The sequence below is a fragment of the Rhea americana genome, unplaced genomic scaffold, assembly GCF_003343005.1.
Source record: "Rhea americana isolate MKP2758 unplaced genomic scaffold, rheAme1 scaffold_17, whole genome shotgun sequence".
NCBI lineage: Eukaryota > Metazoa > Chordata > Aves > Rheiformes > Rheidae > Rhea > Rhea americana.
This window is the reverse complement of record NW_028185816.1, coordinates 8,628,958-8,647,194: the sequence shown is the minus strand read 5'-3', so window position 1 is coordinate 8,647,194 and position 18,237 is coordinate 8,628,958. Positions and strand designations below refer to the sequence as shown.

The 18,237-nt window shown below is 49.3% G+C and overlaps 1 protein-coding gene across 2 annotated transcripts in view; it reads left to right on the top strand.

The window, feature by feature from the left end:
• ACBD6 (acyl-CoA binding domain containing 6) overlaps window positions 1-18,146 on the top strand; it is an 87,113-nt gene extending 68,967 nt beyond the window's left edge. For both annotated transcript variants that reach the window (XM_085300972.1, XM_085300970.1), the window contains 2 exons: window positions 13,834-13,864; window positions 17,523-18,146. In XM_085300972.1, the coding sequence (XP_085157098.1) occupies window positions 13,834-13,864; window positions 17,523-17,677 (186 nt within the window). In that variant the 3' untranslated portion in view covers window positions 17,678-18,146. The remainder of the gene's footprint in view (window positions 1-13,833; window positions 13,865-17,522) is intronic.
• Window positions 18,147-18,237: the final 91 nt, after the last annotated feature.

Genomic DNA, 18,237 nt, shown 5'->3' with positions numbered 1-18,237 from the left:
TCCTTTTCCAGGTTTCGTGCTGAATTTTGACATTTGGTAAAATAGATTATGGAGCTCTAAAGGGAAAATCAGGAGGCAGTGTCTTAGTCTCAGGGCTGTGTTTTACTGTGACCACGCAAGAGGCTGCGATTTTCCTCCTTTTCCTCGCTCTCTGTAGCCCAGCTCTGTTCCCAGCCCTCTCTGTGCATGTGGGATTGGGGACAGGAGGGTGAGGACTCGAGTACCCCGTGCTGGATGCTCATTCCTCTCTTCYTTGCCCAGTAAAACTGCAGGCAGGGGAGGAGTATGTATAAAGCCAGTGGCTCGAGATGACTGCTGCTGGTAATCCCTCATTTCTGCCTAGCAGGGAGATGCTGTGGGTGCCTGCTCTGATGCTTTGGTTGGGTCCCTTCATCACCCTTGTTAGGACATAGCATCTATCCCTCCCAAACTGCTTGGACACCTTGCAGTGCATGTGGAGGGAGGGAGCAGGCAGGCTGGGTCTTCCRGGCTCAAAAGTGCTACTGGGAGATGTCCTGGTGTGTCGCACCTGGAGGAGGAGATCTGCAAATAGCTGTTCCCCCCAAAAAATAATAATAAAAAAAACCCAGGGATAACGTGGCTAGAGATCTCCGTTATCCTGTCGTTGAAGATGRGTGGCTTGCAAGCTGGGCTCGAAGCAGGTTTGGCATTAATGCCACCCAGAGAGCAAAATTACAGGAAAGAGCTCAGTGCTGCTGAATTCTTGGAAATCCCAGAGTGATCTAGGAGAAGGTTAATCTCACCTCTGCATCACTTACATATTTAGTTCTGGTGAAGTATCTCAACTGTTGAGGAGAGCTGAGCAGCTCAGTGCTGCCAGGGTCCCATTCCAGCGCACATGACCAACCCCGCAGCATCACCCTGGTGAAACTACCCAGGATGAAGAGCATCCCCGACACATATATTAGACCTTGACATGCAGCATTACTTAGGAGTTCTCAGGGAAAATTAAAACCCTTTTGACTGGATTCTGCAATGCGGGGGAAATTTTAGTGACATTTAAAAGGTTTCTCTTGTGTTCCTCTAATGGGATAAATAAAAAAAGGGCTTGTTTTAGGCCAGCAAATGGGGGGACAATCCAATTTCCCTGATTCCATCAAGACACTCTCAAAGCATTAGCTTGTGCACTTTTCAAAAAAAAAAAAAAAAAAAAAAAAAAAAAAAGCCACCAGGCTGACCCCTCTGCCTGATGGCTGTGGAAAGTGTCCTGATGTAGAGGTATTTACCCTACACAGCATGCTCATCAAGGCACTCCAGGAGCACTCCTAAACATACTCCTTCCTCCTTTGGTATTAAACTATTCAGGAGGACAGCAGCGCTGTGCTGTCTCCCAGGTAGTAAAAACCTCAATGAGGAAAGTGAGCCGGGAGGAAGCGCCCGCTCCAGCGGTCCACGCCGTTCCGCGGGGCTCCGCTACGAGGCTGGTGCGTGATGACGCGCTCTTTAAATTTGATACTTCTGCCCTCAGGGGAAAAAAAAGGGGGGGTGGGGGGGCTTTAAATAGAAACATTTCAGATGAAAGAGCAAAACCTGGAGTGCCCTTAAGTTTATGTTTCCAGGCATTGTTTTGGTTCCAAATAAATAAGATTCCCCGTTGGAAGGTTGCGTTTGCAGTTTGTTGCTGTCAGTCACAAAGATTAATGTATCAACACTTGCTTCGGCGGGGGCCCTGGGGATTGGTAATGGGCGAGAGGAAGCCTTTCACCTCCAGGTCACCGGTTCAGCGCGGCCCGGGGGCTGCAGCCCCTTCCCATCTGCTGYTCTTGAGGAGCCCGCTCTACGCAACGCGGGCTGGCCCGCTGGCGGCAGATGTCCGCATCGCGGCGGGCTCCCTCGGTGGCCGCGGGAGTAGAAAAGGTCAAGGGCTCAGCCCGACCACGCTGCCCGTCCCGGCGTCAGGCTTGGCCCAAGCAGAACCGGGGGACCGGCACCTCCTGCTGCGCTTGTCCGACGGACGAACGGAGAACCTGTTCTTCCTACCAAGCGTGGAGCATCTCCTTTGACAAGCGGGACATCCCTGAGCATAAATCTATTACAAAGTTGCCCACGGTTTTTCCTCATTGCCGCCTGAGCCCGTTGAATTTTATTAGAAACACCTCTGTAACACAGCACGACGAGGGAGCGAGCGCGGTCTCTAGACTCCGAAAGAGCCTTTTAAAGTGAAGATCAATTTTGCATCTCACTAAATAAGTGATGACAAACCAGACTTCATATATTTAGTTCAGCTACGTTTTAATAGCACTGTGGTTCCTTTGAGCARTTGCAGTTACTGAGACAGTTTGATGTCCTCGGGCAGTTTTTTCCGGATGTTTTTCCACTCTTTCTGCTCTGGTATTGGGACTTTATTAATAGCCTCTTGGAAACCTAACTGCCCGTGAACAGGCAGTACCAATAAACCTCTCTGCTCCCACCCCTCTCTCCTCCTTCCCTTGGGAAGAGTTCCCAGCAATCACAGACTGAGGGGAATTCTCAGTCTAACGTGAAGCTGTACTCGGTGGTGGGTGATAAAATGAAAGATCAGCTTCGTGCACAGTCAGCCCTATAAAATAACAAATGGTAGTTTAGCTACTAGTACCGTCCACAGGGGCTGCTAAAAGGCTGCTAGATGTCACAAAAACAGCGGCTCTTTGAGATGCTGAGAGGAGAGCTTCTTACCTGAACGTGTGCCACCAGACTCTCCGTGGCAATGGTCTGCTTCAGGTAGGATCTAGGTCCTGGTGCCTTCATCCTCGGTCAGACGGCTGGGAATGTGCAAATGTCCTCCTCCGATACCAGATAAGCCGCAAAGAGGAGTCGCCACACTTAGGAAGCAGGCGTGCTTCGAGATGCCTGAACAAGGTGCWTGATCATGTTTGTTCTAAAAGGAGCAAAAAAGGATTACTTTTAATCTGCGRGCTGTGGACCACTGTAGTTCAGCTCTCCTGTAGGCTCAGGGTTCCTCCAAAGTTTGTCTTAATACAATCCAGMTCTCATTTAATGAGTTTTTATAATGCAAAAGCAGAAGATAGTTCAGGCTTTCCAGCCATGGAGAGTTGTTTTTGCACACCAAACTGGGGAAGGTTAATGAGACCAAAACAGAGTCTCCAAAATTCTTTATCCTCATGAGTTTAAAAAGAAACTAAGCGATCTCTAGGATGTTAGCAGTGCCTCTGGTCCTCTTGGAGCACGTTACCGTGTACTTTCTCCTCACAGTTTTTCATGCTAACGGCAGATGCTGAAATTTGTCGTGGCTGTTGTGCAGTTTGTGGCATACGGAGYGTGGCTTACGGTGTGCACGTTCTGCAGGTCTTCTGGCACTGAGCAGGCACYGCAGAAGTGACTACAGTTTGGGGGACGGGGACAAAGTGCCAAAAATGCTCCCTTCCCCGTTCTCCAGCTGGTTTTGCAAGGCTTGCACACTTGCGGCATTTCAGCTAATTCTGCCTTTGCCCAGGTCAGCTCAGATCACAGAACCTGCATTCGCAGCAAACTCCTGCGTTTCCGCATGGCACTGCTTTAGCCCATAGTGGAGGTTTCTGTGCTTTCTTTTTTATTTCTTTATCTCTAATGGCCACTCAGTCATCTTTAAAATGACACTTTAACCTAAGAGGGCATACTGAAATGCAAAGTGGTGATTCTGATTCCATTATAGTTGACAATTAAAAGTGCAGCTTCTCCTTCGCCTTCCAGGGTTGTGGGTTCAATCCTTTGTAGAAAAGGAGGCTATTTACGAAATCCTGAATCCCTTCAAAGTCTTTTAAATATAAGCCAGCGTTTGCTTTGAAGTCGGGAAGGGCTTGAGCAAACTGAACAGTGGCAGCAACACTCAGCTCCTGCTGTCTCCCTTCCACCCTGCTAAATTTAGCAGAGTAGTCACGCTCCCTTTCTTCACTCGAATCAGGTAGAGTGGCACGTCGACCTGCTGCTCCTGCTCGCTGCATTTGCAGCCCCTCGGCAGTGGCCGACACCGCCACGCTCCCGCTTAATCTCGGTGCTCCCGTCCACACGTGCTGCCCTGATATCCGACAGCCGGTCCCAGGTGGGCAGTGTGCCAGCAGTGACTTTACAGGCTTTGTGGCGGAGATTATTTAAAGGAGATTAACCCTTCTAAACCCCTTAGATTTTAATTATTTCTGTATGTATTTATAAAACCTGCAGTCTGCTAGTTCCAGGGCACAACTGCCCCAGTCCCCATCCTTAACCTGGATTCATGAATATACAATGCAGCCATATCACGGGACAGGGGCTGGACTGGACAGGGGCCATTGGACTTATTTATTCATTGCCATTCTGGCATAATTCACATCTGGGATGAAAATGAAACATTATGGTTTCAAATTATTAAAGGAGCTAATAATTGGAATGACTTTAAATAATAGTACTAACATTGCATTAATTGAATTGGTTGGTTTGATGCAGTATCTCTCACTAACTGTTTTGGTGAAGGCAGCTCTTTCATTAATGCGTGCTGTTGCCTCCCCACTTGCCTGTRTTTTGAACTGGAGCATCTTGCTTCGCTCTGAAGAGGTGACAGTAAACATAGTACTCTCTTTAGATTTGATATATGGGCAGCCAGAAGAGGAAAGGCCTGCGGTTTTTGTTCAATCTCACAGCAAATCTTTTATATGCATATTGATGTTGTGAAGTGATGAAGTCTGGAAAACTCCCATTGCCAGCAGATGCTGTTCAAAGGAAAGAGAAAGGGTGTGCGCCACCGTCCTCTCATTCTTTCTCTTCTATTTGTCATGTTGGTTGGTGTCTGGCTAATTAATTTTTTTAGAGGTAAGGAGTAATGGAGGGAATGTTTCCACTCTGTATGTGAGCTGTAAAATCCAAATGAAACTGGAAATATCTTACTGATGTTTCACAGAGCAACGTGGTGATACATATCATCCCTTGGAGAAGTAGAAAAAGCATTTAAAAATGGGTAAGCCGTTCCCATTGAGACTATTGGATCAAAGAAATTCTAGAGGCCACCTCTTAAAATAGGTTACAGTCTTGGCACAAGTGCTGTAGCTGTATTTCTGTGTGTTTTAGGACTGCTGCTGAAAATTAAAACATCGAAATGAACAGGTACACATTGCCTGATTTGTAAATTCAAACGTAAAAGGTGGCTATTGAAAAGAAGCAAAACCCAACGTTACAGACCCTGCTGATCTGAGAAAAAAAACAGGTCTTTTGGAATACATTTCTTAAAATCAGGTAGTTTTTTATTTATTCTTGTCCCTTGAGCAAGAAATAAATACAGAGAGTGCTGAGGAGTCCATAAATAAATTTTGTTCTTGGAGAATCTCTTTAATATGCACATGCTTCTACTTCTGTAGTAGTGAACGTTTGACCAATAGCAATTAATTTCTTACCAGAGCCCTTCTGTGAGGTAAGAAAACATTAGGATCTCCATTAGCAAGTGGTTAACAGAAGCTCTCAGAGAGCAAATGATATGCCCAGCTTTTCTCCCCTGCCCCGGCGGCGCTTGCCAAGAGCAATCGGAGGAAGYGAGAATTACAGTGACGCCTCTCCCCCAACTCAGTTTGGTGGTCCTYGCCAGGCAGATGCTGTCATCCTAATCGGACGATATACCCTGAAAACGTTCAATATCTGTGTATTTCAGAGCAAATACTGTTCAGCTAATGAATTTTCAACCACTAACTGTGAAACACGTAGTGTTTCCTTTAATAGCAGGTGGTAAAATAAAATAATAATAATAAAAAAAAAGGTCTCTGTATAAATCTTTTCTGTGGCTTCAGTCTAGAAGGGAAGAAAAAAAAAAGGCTTCTTACAAATCAACCTTACAGAAGATAAGATAGGATCCCGTGGTGTGTAGATGATGAAGCAAACTCTCCCAAAGGTTAGCATCTTTTGTCATTCAGATGGGCAGGATCTTGGGCTGCAGCCACCAGACCCTGTGCCGCRGGGGAGAGGAAGGGTTAAGTTTCGGAGCTGTAGGAGCAGATTGTGTTTTCCTTCTATGATGTGGGCTGACAAGACATCAGTATTCTATTCATCTGTTGGGAATTAGGCTGTTAATCCAATCAATGACTCTTGAGCGAGCTGCAGCCTGCTCCCCACTGGGGAACAATCGGATCAGCCGGGAGATTGTTTAAGAGCACAACGCTGTCCCCGTGTCAGGTGGAATTTCCAAGCGTTCCCTAGTGAATTGGGGATGGGAAAGCTGTCTCAGCCCATTTATCCTGCCCCTTAAATAACCAGGTATCTGCCTTATCCATGCTAAAGTGATAAAGCAGTCCAAGAGCGGAGGAGGGAGCTGCTAACTTTTACACGGCGAGGGGGCAGGGAAGCACCCTGAGAATTAATATTTCAGCGTCTTCTCCGTATTCGTGTTTGATTTCAAAGAAAAGGGAGCAGCTTTCGGCTGGCCCCTTTGCAGCCCGTGACTGTGCTTACATAGTTCTGTTGAAGCTTGGCTCGGCTGCAGCCTTGTGATACTTGTTACAGCTCTGGGTACCAGCCCTTCTGAAACACATTTTTGATCTCAGTTCTTTGAATGGGCTGAGGAAGCACAGCTCTTCCGAGCAGCTTTTATATTGCGTTGATATGYGTGCGTGACAACGAAAAAAGTGCCTGATGCTGGAAGTAACAGACAGTAGAAAATGTTCTTTGGAAAAATGTATAGATATGTAAGTACAAATACACAGTTATGTTCAGAGCACCAAGCGCAAATTGGGGAGAGAATGCACAATAAGAAAACATCCCTGAAAGTTTCTGAGCTGCTGTGTGCATTCAGGAATCAGTTCATTCTGCAATTAAACATAGCCAATTCTGCGGTGCAATACCGAGACTCTTCAGCTGTGCCAGAAGCACTGCAGGATGATGATAGTAGATGTGATAAATCCCGTTGAAATTGCACTTGGAAATTTAGGGACACTACCAGTTAGAAACTAGGGCGATGAGGGATTAGCCTAACCYTGGCACTGTGAACTCTTCAGGCCAGCAGAGTTTGGCTGCATTAGCGGATGCAGGTTTGGCAAGGGAGTGAGTGATCATATTCTCTCTGAGCTTTCTTGTGTCTAGTTTTAACAGCAGCTTTGGAAGTGGAAGAATCCTTCCAATTAGAGCACCTAAATGAATCAGGAATATGCACTCAAGCAAAGAATATGAATAGGGAGCTCCCCAGGTAGGAAGAACCCCAGCGCAGAGGCTTGACTTTAAAGGGTTTCAACATCCCTGTTCCCTTGATCATAATTTTGAATCAAACAAAAGCTAATGCAATTTTCTTTGCCTTTCAGTAGCAGATTGTGCTGTGAGGGTCCATACCATTAGAAATGTAATAATTGCTTCCCTATGTAGGTCTAATTTATCTGCGAGGCACTTAGAAGATGGGTCCAGTGATACCCAGTGAGAGAAAGGCCCGAGAGGTGGTGATACAGATCTGCCTAGCACCTTCCATCCTTAAGGTTTCCTGCCCAGCACAGTGAAGGAAATATTGCTGCCCTTGAAAGTYCTGAATGGAGGAAGGGAGCTGAGGAGAGAGCTCTTGGAGAGGGACAGCTCAGTACCAGGCAGAGAGACATCCCTGCCAAGCTTCCCCAGATGCATCGCAGGTGGAAGATTTAACTGAGGAACCAAACTTACGGCAYGTCCAAGCCCTGCACTTGGTAATCTGTGCTATTTGTAATCCCCAAATAATAACTGTTGGTGAGCTGTGCATGGAGTGACAACTGTGGATTTGATTTTGCTGGAGGTGGCTCTGTGTCCTGTGTCTCACAGTTCAGGTCCTCGCAAATGCCCAAGTTGCCCRCGAGCCGACCGAGAGGACGCACGTCCTGGTGTCTCACAGCAGCCTAGCCCTCCCATGAACAACTCAGTGTGTTATGAGCACTTCACAAATACCAGCTAGATAATTATACTAGTTCTGGGCACTGAATCTAAAAAAGCAGGTGAAGCTGAACTGTCACAAGTATATTTTGCTTTAGCTAAATCAAAAGCTGAAAAATGGAGAGAAAATGTGAAGTTCTGTGTCATTTTCTTAGGGTCAGAGCCATTTGGGAGTCTAGATGTTCTTGCATAAAGCTGTTTGGTGGTGTYGGTTCTAAAATTGTGCTGACATTGGTAGCGCTTTAAGAATCAGAAGGCCATTAAAAGCAGAAGTATACATGCAGATGAGTGCACGCTGGTAAAACAGGGATTTTAAAAGAACAGTGTCAAGTTTCAGTACTGCTTTTATATGCCAGCATTTGCACACGTAATGATTTGCTCATCTATCTGCTTTGGTTGGACAAGTGTTCTTCCTGCAGGTATCAATGGCAGGTGCCCAAACGCAGGCTCCTGTGTGCAACAGGAGCGTGAAAACAGCGGCTGTGTTGGGCTGTCCAAAGAGTTGTCCAGTGGTGGTTGGACTGGTTGTGCCAGCCCACATTGCCTCGTTTTACCCGTTGGTGGACATTAGCATATAAATTCTGCTATGCTTTTAGCTATAGTTTCTCCCTCAGTCATCTTGAGGATAAAATTTCAGAGAGAGCAAAAGAAGACGATGAGGTTAAAGTAAATTGTTGGGAAGTTGAAGCCTAAAGTGGAAATAAATGAGAAATAAAACCATTTCTGAAAGTGGAGAGAAGTATTTTCTTGCTATTTTTCATCTCCTTGGCTTGAGTGAATCTGTGTCGCGTGGCTGTAGAGATTTATATTCACAGCTCCTGAGCACCAGGGCTTGTTCAGATTCYGTATTATTCCAGCCCTTTTTTATTCACTCACCTGCTAAAGACGTAGTGTAAGTATTTATCTTCACTCCGGCCCATCCATGCTGCCCAGGCCCCAGCGCTGTTAAACACTGTTATCACCTCATCGGTCTTATCTCATGCAATCCCTGCCAATGTCTGGAATCCGTAAACTGGAGCAAGCACGCATCTTCTGGCTTCCCCCACGCGAACAGAGAAAGAGGTGATGTGGGGGAAATAGTACTGTGAAAAACAGAGTGACGGTGCTATCACTCAAAAGGGACGGGTTAGTGTAAGTGTTTAATCATATAACCACTGCGTTACGTGAGTCCTTGTTGCCCCCATGGCATCTGCACTTGGAGATGTGACTGAGGGACTTGTGAACAAGCTCAGGGGATCGGTAACCGCAGAGACGGGGCCTCTGAGGCCTCCATCAGCCCGTTCGGGGTCTTCCTTTTAGGTTAAGCAGGGTACGAAAATTCCCAAGGAGGGAATGTGGGGTGGAAACACCAATATAATCCTATCACTTATGAGACCAAATTGATGCGCAGAAGCCGTAGTACCACTTAACGGATAAGGCAGTTGGTCCATCTGCGCTCGGTCCATCTTCTGTCATTTCTCTTGCTTAAATTTCTCAGGAGCACAACACGATCCTGTTATCCAATAAGTTACCCACTAGTAGGTGGATTTTCGTTGAGTGGCATCTGTTGCAGACCCTGGATGTGGAAGGTCCCGGTAATTTTGTAGCATCTTTGTTTTGATGRTTTTAGTGGACTTGAACATTTGTTTTTATTTTTAAAGTATTTGTGTCACTCAGTACTGCGACAGAGTTTAACAGCTCCCAAAGAAGAGAGTGTTAGAAAATAACAAATATTTTTGTTTCTATGTGCTCGTTGTGTGTCTTTATATCAGAAAGATACACTGCTGCCCCAGGTCCTTACAAGGCAGTACGTCCTTACGAACGTTGTGGCCACATACACAAAAATCAGTGGCGTTTGCAGTTGAAGTTCAAATGTTGCTCAAGATTTGCTGTACAGAAGCCTGTCATTTGCCTGCAGGAACGTGTGTGCTGTCCTCCGTGTTTTACCAGCCTCRTGATACCAGTGGCACCTCTCTGCAGCTTCGCTCGCCTCGAGGGCAGCCTCCGGCTGCCTCCGGGGTGAGATCTGGAGCCCCGTTCCCCACGGGCCGCTCATCCCCTCTCACGGCCCAGCGCTCGGTCTCCTGGTCTGGGAGCAAAGGCGGGCACGTGCTTGGCGGTGGAGCGTGTCTGGATTCAGGGAGTTTGGCCTTCCCTTCCCAGGTGGCGGTGGTGGCGATCGACGGGTATTGTGGGCTTTGAGAAAAGGCTCCAGTATTTGCCTCTGGAGAGGGAATCTCCAGATTTTATCGATGCAGCAGCTAATTTTAGGATTTTAAAGCTACTCGTAACTGYGTTGCGTTTTTGCGGGCGACATGGTTCATTGCTGTAGTGTGATGTAGTTTCAGTAAGGAGACCCGCTCTTGCCTCTCCTCAAGGTCCTGCCGCTCTGGCGCTCGTCCTGCCCTGGCCAGAGGCAACGCACGGCRGTAAAAGGCTTCACGGGCCGCGGCCGCCGCGTCAGGGAGCCCGGAGGGCGGCTCGGAGGGCTCTGTTGCTCCTCCGCGACTTGCGTGGGCAGCACTGAAGCTCTCTGACGTTTGGGTCTGCATTTGTCTTTGATTTCTCTCCTCCTTTCTGCTCTCTTTCTGCGTGCCGGGGCTCCCGCGCTGCTCGCCAGCGCCCGCGCCCCTGCTCACACCGTCCCCGTGCGCGCCCGCCGCACTCCCAAAGCCACGCTGCCTTCAGGAGACGCTACCGTCAGAAAAGTAACAGGTCTCCAGCGTCTTCTAACGCGCCTTAACACATGGAAATGAAGGGTGCCAGCACCAGGATTGCCTGACTTTCCAAAGGCAGAGTTTGGAAATAACTGATTAAAGTGCTCAGGTTTTTATGTTACAGACCTATCAAGTGATTGGTTTCAGTGTGTATCGACAGACCGTGGGTTTTGTTGCAGCTGCAGCTCTGTATGAATTTCATTTCAGTAATCTGAAAGCTAAATTGGAGCGGGAAGAAATAAATGATCATGACAAACATTCCCCTCTGACTTGGTTGCTTTATATGAAATAAAGCAACAAAAATCCTGATGGGTTTCAGTGGAGAAAAATTAAGTGCTCCCAGCTGCAAACCAAGTAAATAAAGTGGTTCATTTGATCTCTGCGTTTTTGCGTTCCTTTTGGCCGCGGAAGAGGTGCTCGGGATGCCCATCTCCTGGCCGAGCCGTGGTGGTCCCGTGCCCGTGCTGCGGGACTGGGAGGAGATGCTTTCCCGTGCTTTGGCCGGCGCACGGCGCGGCGCCTTGCTGCGCTGCGGGGAGATCCTCCTCCCAGCCAGTTCTCCAGCGGGTTTTTGTACTTGCCCATAAAGTAGTTGACTACTTTGTCTGGGAAATATCCTTTGCTTCAAGACCATCTAGAAATCATTTTAAGAACACTTCTGCACTTCTTGTTTCATTGTAAAACAACAAACATTTTGAGAGCCAAGGAGGTGATATTCCTCTCACGTAATTTCCGCAGTGAGAGCTGTGATACTTGCATTCGTGGCCCATCTTTGATTAGTTTTCAGGTGCGAACATTTTGTGTTGCATTGCCATAACTGGAGCCAAGCTCTATGTCTCAGCAGCACGGAGCAGCTGGACACGTAGGGCTCCCATTAGCCATGGTACTCCAAAAAGCCAAATCAAAGAGGGATTGAGCTCAGCAGCCTCAGGAGGGCATTTCAAAGCCCTTAGTGAGTGACCACGCTAGAGCTTTTTCCATTTACCTGGATTAAAATTTGTCACAGAGAAAATAAAAGCAGATAGAATAGCATCTGAAAATTATAACAAACAGCATTTGGCCAGCAGTCAAGCTCAAATGGAAAAAAAAAAAGCCACGGGCTGAATAAAGTGTTAAAAAATGTTTGCATAACATTGGATTAATCATTCTTTTTTAAAAAAACAGCATTGGAATTAAAGAGGTGCTTTTCATATGCTGGGACTTGCGCTCTGCTCTTAGACTAAGAAATGCCAGCAAGTGCATCTCGGGGAAATAAAAAGACTCATTAGCCCCAGGCTGATTGTAGGTCTGCTGAAGCAGCAGTGTTTTACGCAGACCTTTGGAAGAGGAACAAATGCCTGTAGCATTTCTGGATCGGTTCTCTGTATTCGGTGAGGAGTTTTGAGGCTGTGCTCTCCGATAGAAAGGGAATTCTGTCAGGCTGCCCAAGTCCTATTGTGAGTCTCCAATTCAATTCAAGTCCGTATTTTGTTGGCTAAAATTTTGAAAGCGGTAGCGCGGAGTGGAACTCGCTCCCCATCCCCCAGCACGCACACAACCTGCATATTTTAAACCCTGCCTTTGCAATAATTCATCTGCACTGCTCCCGCCTCCTCTTCTCCAGCCCTGCTCCCTATTTTGCTGAAGTCAGTGCAGTCCCTGTCACTCCTCCGGCAGGCATGTGCTTAAGCACCACTCTGTGCCTCTGAATCMCATCAGTTACCTTATTAGTGCGGAATAATCAATGACTGTTGTCCTTGATTCCTTCGGTTGTTTTGTTTGTGGTATCTTCTCAAGATACCCGTTTGCCCCCACCCTTCCCCAGAAGTTTGCATTCACTGCGGCATCTCGGGGGAAGGCGAAGGCCAGTGCTGGAATCGGGGCAGCAGGTACCGTTTGGGCTGAAAGCCTCCTAGAACTAGGCACTCGCACACGTCACCGTGAGTACCGCGCGTGGTGGGTAAGATACTGCACGGTGGCATGTTGGAAGAGAAATCTGACCTGCCACCTTCTGCCCAGGAAAGAAGGGAAACAGGTGTTTGGGCAGCAACACCTTTTACACCCGCCTTGTCTCTGGCGCTGCTCCTGTCATTGCTATTGCTCCTGCAGTGCAATGCAGTTGTCCTATTAGTACGGTGTCCCAGTGCAAGGCATGGGGTCTTTYGTCCTCAAGTACAGTCACTCCTGCTTTCTCAGCTGAGTATGGTTAATATCAGGCAGAATAACGAGCTTGCAAAGCAGAACTCTCCAAACAGCGGTGTGTGTGATGTCCACCTGTTTTCCTGTTCTTTTTCCCTTCCRCCAGCTCCAGAATCCATGGCAGGTTGTAGAAATTGCATCTTAATCCCAGTGATGATGCTAATGAAAATCTGAGTTTCCCTAAGCAGCTGCAAATAAATGGAAGGAGTAGAGGACTGAGTTAGAGGCTAATCATGGTGTGGTGGTGAAAGGAAAGGGGCCAGTATTTCTTCCTGTTATTTCACCTGTCCTTGTGGCAGGATGAGGCTGCTCGCTGAGAAACGCCTGGTTTCGCCGTGTTCGGACATTCACCAGCAAAGCGCTCAGGCCTGCCGGCCGTGCCGGTGCGTGTTGGTTCTGAGACTGGGACACACTTCCCAGACAAAAGAACAGGGTAGGACAGAAGCCACTGCAACTGATGTCATGATATGCGGGTTAGCTGCAGGAGGGRATTTTGTGCTGACAACTTCTAACAGTGATATTTGCTTTTACTCTTGYGCTGCAGGTGTTTCAAAGAACCTATTTTGAGATTGGATCTGGCTTCGTACTGACCTCTGCTGAAGAGTAGGGGCTTAAGTCTTACTTGGTAGAACAAAACGTGGGTCTTTTTTCCCCTCGTGTGCTCCCTTGCTCCTGAGAGTGTGGTGTGCTGAGATGTGCCAGCATCCAGGTGCTTTATCTTTGAATAGCTGGCCAAGGTTGTGCTTGCAAAGGCACTCTCACCAGGCATTTTCAGAGGTGCACCAAAGCATCAGGATTATTGAGGGTCCCAAAGTAAGGCTGCAGGATTGAAATCTTTCATTTTTATGGTCTGGAAATGGTAACACTATGAACTGAATTATACTGGTGTCATGACGTGATCCACGTATTTTTATGCGTGGATAGATATTGATTATCCTTCAATAGGGATGGATGATAGGTGATGATTCAAAGCCTGGCTGCTAGGTAGCTGAGTGTCCTGGACTGTTTATCTCGTCAATTAAAATATTGCTGTGATTCACCRTATTTACTTCAAACTGGAGTTTACGTGTATCCCCGTGACCTTGCCTATACCTCTAAAATCAAGTCTGTCTCTGTTTTTCAGGACGGGGAAGGCCAGACTGCACTCCATTATGGTAAGCTGCCTTTCAGCGTCGTTGTTGCCTCTTAACGGGATGCGTTTGCAGCTTGAGTAAATGATCCTGCAAAYTTCAGCAGAAATGTTAGCCAGGGAGCTGGGTTTGGTTAACCAGCTGGCTGTCTCCATCAGCAAACCCTAGCGTGGCATAGCCACRTTGAGATGAAGATCTGTGCTGGCGTTAACGAGGTACAGCGATCGGYGAGGGGCGACGGGGTCTTAACTTCCAAGTGTCCCAGTTACAAACCGATCTGACCCCAGCTGATACAGCAGCAGAGTCTCCTCTGCCAAAGCAAACAGAGTATTTTGTATGAGGTGAAGTTACAGTTTGTGTCGCTCCTACGATTACATGCTAATTAGATGTGCGGTTTTATAGCAATCTTTTTAATTGAAAGATTGTTCTGTCTCCAAATGAGAAAAGTAGAAAGACTAAAATGACACATGCAGTGCTGATGTGCAGGGAATATAAAGAAGAGTATTGATTTAATATATATCATTTTTGTCCAAAATTAAGACAGTTATCATTTTATACTTTTTCTCAATGCCTGTCACTGTGTAATTAAGAACATACTTGTCACTCTTGAAGTATTTGTGCCTATTCCTCTCTCTGTGGTCGTGCCACAAAGACATTAGCAGGATGGCAAAATTACTTTGTAGACTGTCAGTCCAAGATACAACATTTGGATCTGGATCTCAGCTACCAAATTCCAGGGTCCCCGAACAAAAATGTAATTACAGTAATGTATGATTTTTTTTTCCGCCGCGTGATCTTTCCCATAGGATACTTTGCTTCTGGTTTTCCCAATTCTTATCATTCTGACTGAAGTAGAAAATCGGTTGCTGAGTGCTGCAGACAGCATCCGAGGAACAGCGACGTTTGGATACCATGTTACACACTCTCTCTCTGCCCAACTCATTCCAAATTTTGGGCTTTCCTTTTTCAGGAGAGATACCCTGCCTGCTCCCTAACTCTAGCACTGACATCCATCTACCAAGACGTGCACGGTAGTTTATGCTATGCTGTGGCAGAAGCCTGGCATGCGTGTAATTTATCCAAGAGCACCTGCTTAAAGCAAGTCAAATACTCTAAAGCAGAGGGTGGATGCGTTACCTTAGTGTGAGTTATTTCCTTCACAGGTGGATCCCCCCTGGCTGGTGGTGGAAGCTGGTTGTTTAACATAAACAAAAAATATAACTGATTTAATTAAGAGGATGTCAGAAACGGTTTCTTTGACCACCATGCCAGCTAAGATGTTTAAATAATAAGAGTTTTCCACCTTTGTTCCCCAAAAATGTTTTGAGTATAGAAAGAAAAAAAAACCCTCCCCCCTGAGTACTACCGCATCTCCCTTCCCCGTGAGCAATCTTTGGGTCCCTAGCGCGCCGGCCCGCGCTGTCCGTGGGTGTCCTGCTGTSCCTGGTGACCATCGCTGAACCCGATCTGCCGAAGATTTCCTTCCTCGCTTCCTTACTTAGCACGTCTGGTAACAAATCACCCGAACGCTGCAAATAGCCTGTTGACTTAGTGAATTGTTTTGATTCAAGTGGTTATCGGCCTGGAACTGGGATGCACTGAAAATCCCGCAGTATGAGCGCTGTGAGCGCTGCGTAACCGAGCCATTAATTGCAGCGGAGAGCCACGAGAGCGCGCGTGAAAAACTGGTGGTGAGCAGAGTATCGCCTCTGCGAGCCCTTCCGCGCTGCTCGAGGTTTTCGGGGAAGGGTTAAATCCCGTTAGCAAGGCCGGTAGGACAGTGACCGCTTTTAGGGGTTATCCATCCCTGTTTATGAGGGCGGTTTTGGCCTGGCGGCTGTCCTTGCGGTGACAGCTCTCCTGATTGCAGCCGGCGGCAAACCGCATCCTGCGGCGGGTTGTAAATTCTGTCTCGTCGCGACTGCCGCTGCCCCTGGCTTTAATCGCAGGTTAAGCGGGGGCCGAYGGCCTTTGCCTTGGGGGGCCGCCGGGCGGCCGGCTGCCTCCTGCGCCCCACGGTGCCTCGCCGAGCGGTTTGAGCGCGGTCTCCTGGCTCAACTCCCCGCCGACCGCGGGGAAGACTGGAAATCATTGCCTCGGCGTCTCCCAGAGGAAATCAAGGCTTCTCGCGGCCACGTGGCCRCGGGGAGGGCCGGCTCCGCGTCCTCGCGGGCGCTCTGCCCTCCTTGCGAAGCACCATCTGTTCGGCTCTTTCTGCGCCGCGGCAGGGCGGTGGGAGGGGACGCTGGAGTGACGATAAAAAAATAAATAAAAATGGAAAAAAAAAAAGAAGAAGAAGAAGAAAGAAAGAAAGAAATTCATCATCCRAACCCTGAGGATTAATGGAGTCGGCAGGCGAACTGYGCTGAATGAAAATTCATCTTCACCCGTGCCGGTGTCAGGGCTGCCGCTCTGGCCCTTGACAAATAGAGGTTCCCGGGGCGCCATAAATCCCGCAGCTGCGCTCGTCCCCGGGGCCCTGCCCGCGCCGCGGGGCGGGCCAGTGCCCGCTCGCCCGCCGCAGGCCCCGGCCCCTGGTTCCTGGGACAACGTGGCTGCTCGCCTTTCGGCCTCGGCGGATCGGCGGCGAGGAGCCGCTGCTCTTCGGGGTCCTCCGCAGCTGCCCGGGGACTGGCTCTCCGCAGCCCTCATATATATATATATATATATATATATATGTTTCAATATAAGCTCCAATCACATGTTGAATTTATTTTAATTAAACTTTGCTGCTTGTCCCTTTGGGTCAGTAGAAAACTGCAGAGTAATGTAAAAGATACTCTAATTACTCCATTTAATGGCAAAGAAGAGTTAGTCGGTTACGTTGTTAAAGTGCCCGAAATATAATTAAAAGCAGTACGTAACAACCGCACCGGGCTCAGGCAGAGCGTCAGGATTCCCGGGGAATCTGGGTTCCRGGGATGGCAGAGGGGGCGAGCCCAGGGCCGGGCAAGCACAGCGCCTCGGTGTGCAGTACGGTTCCTTTCCTCTTGGGAGACACCTGGGACGAGGCGCGGAGACGGRGCTGAAACCTGTGAGGCCGTGAAGTGCTCGGGGTAGAGCGGAGCTCAGCTCGGGCTTGGTTTGATCTTGCTAGAGTCATTCGAGCTCTTAAAAAACCCAGCTGCTGGTGGAGGCGGTGGTTAGGAGCGAAGGCGCTGCGCCGTGGCAGTGTGTCCGGGGACACCCACCTTCTCCCACCCTCTCCCAGGGGTGGCCGCCTTGTTACCCAGCCTCACGTGGCTCCAGCCCACGACCTCGGCCTTGGCGCTGTACRAGCGACGCGGGGCGACTTGCTCAGGGCCTGGAGCCCTGCGGGTCCCTTCTTACTCTTGCGCTGCCCTAGCAGCTCCGTCTGCCTTGGTGCTGCAGCCACGCACCGCGAAGCCGGGTGCTCCCCAGGCCCGGCCTCGCCGCTGCCTGCTGCTCCCGCGTGCGGGTGGAGGGCTCGGGTCTAAGGCTGTATTTTCCCTTTCCCTTCGCGTTATTAAATCCGAACGCAAGTAATAAATTGAGTACTAAACGCTGCCCCCAGAAACGATCTGTTCTGCGTGGCCAGTTGCTGAAACGGCATTTCCAGCCTCCGGAACGGAAATGGGGAAGGCGCCGGCGCTCGCCCAGAAACGCGCCGCGCTGCTCCGGCACGTCGGCCCCCGGCTAACCCTGCCCTCTCTCCCGCCAGCTGCCGCCTGCGAGTTCTTCGACATCGTGGAGCTGCTGCTGGAGTCCGGCGCTGACCCCGCRCTCCGGGACCAGGACGGCTGCCTGCCCGAGGAGGTGACGGACTGTAAAGCCATCGTGGCCGCGCTGCAGCAGCGCACGGCTGGCAAGACCTAAGCGCCCGGCCGGGCACCTCCGCGCAGCGGGCGCGAGCTGCCGTAACGCCGCCCTGCCGCTCGCCCCCCTGCCATGCCCTGGGCCTCGAAGGGGGGTTTGGGGCACGGGGCCGGACGTCTGGTGCGCCCGGGCTCGTAGCGAGCACGCGCGCGCTGCGGGGTAGGCTCAGGGCTTTGCATGCTCTGAACCGAGTCAGTATTCGGGGGGGGGGGAGGGCTGAGGGGGCCTGGAGACACCCCCCAAACTCTGGTTTAGTGTATTAAACACGACGGCTGCACTGGCTCTGTCACCAGAGCAGCCTGTGCTGCCCAACCGGGGCCTCGGCGGGGAGGGAGGGCTGCCTAGGGCAGGCGAGATGCTCAGCTCGCCAGTTCGGGGTGCGTTTTGTTCGGTTTTGTTTGGTTTTGTTTGGTTTATTTCCCCCTGGGCCCAAATAAAGTATTATGAATAAAAGCAAGCAGCATGTTGAGCCGGCGTCCGTGCGCRTGTCCCTTGCAGGGAGTGACTCGGGGCCTCGGAGCTGTCGGGAGGGGAGGCGGCGCAGAGGGGCCGGGGGGGGG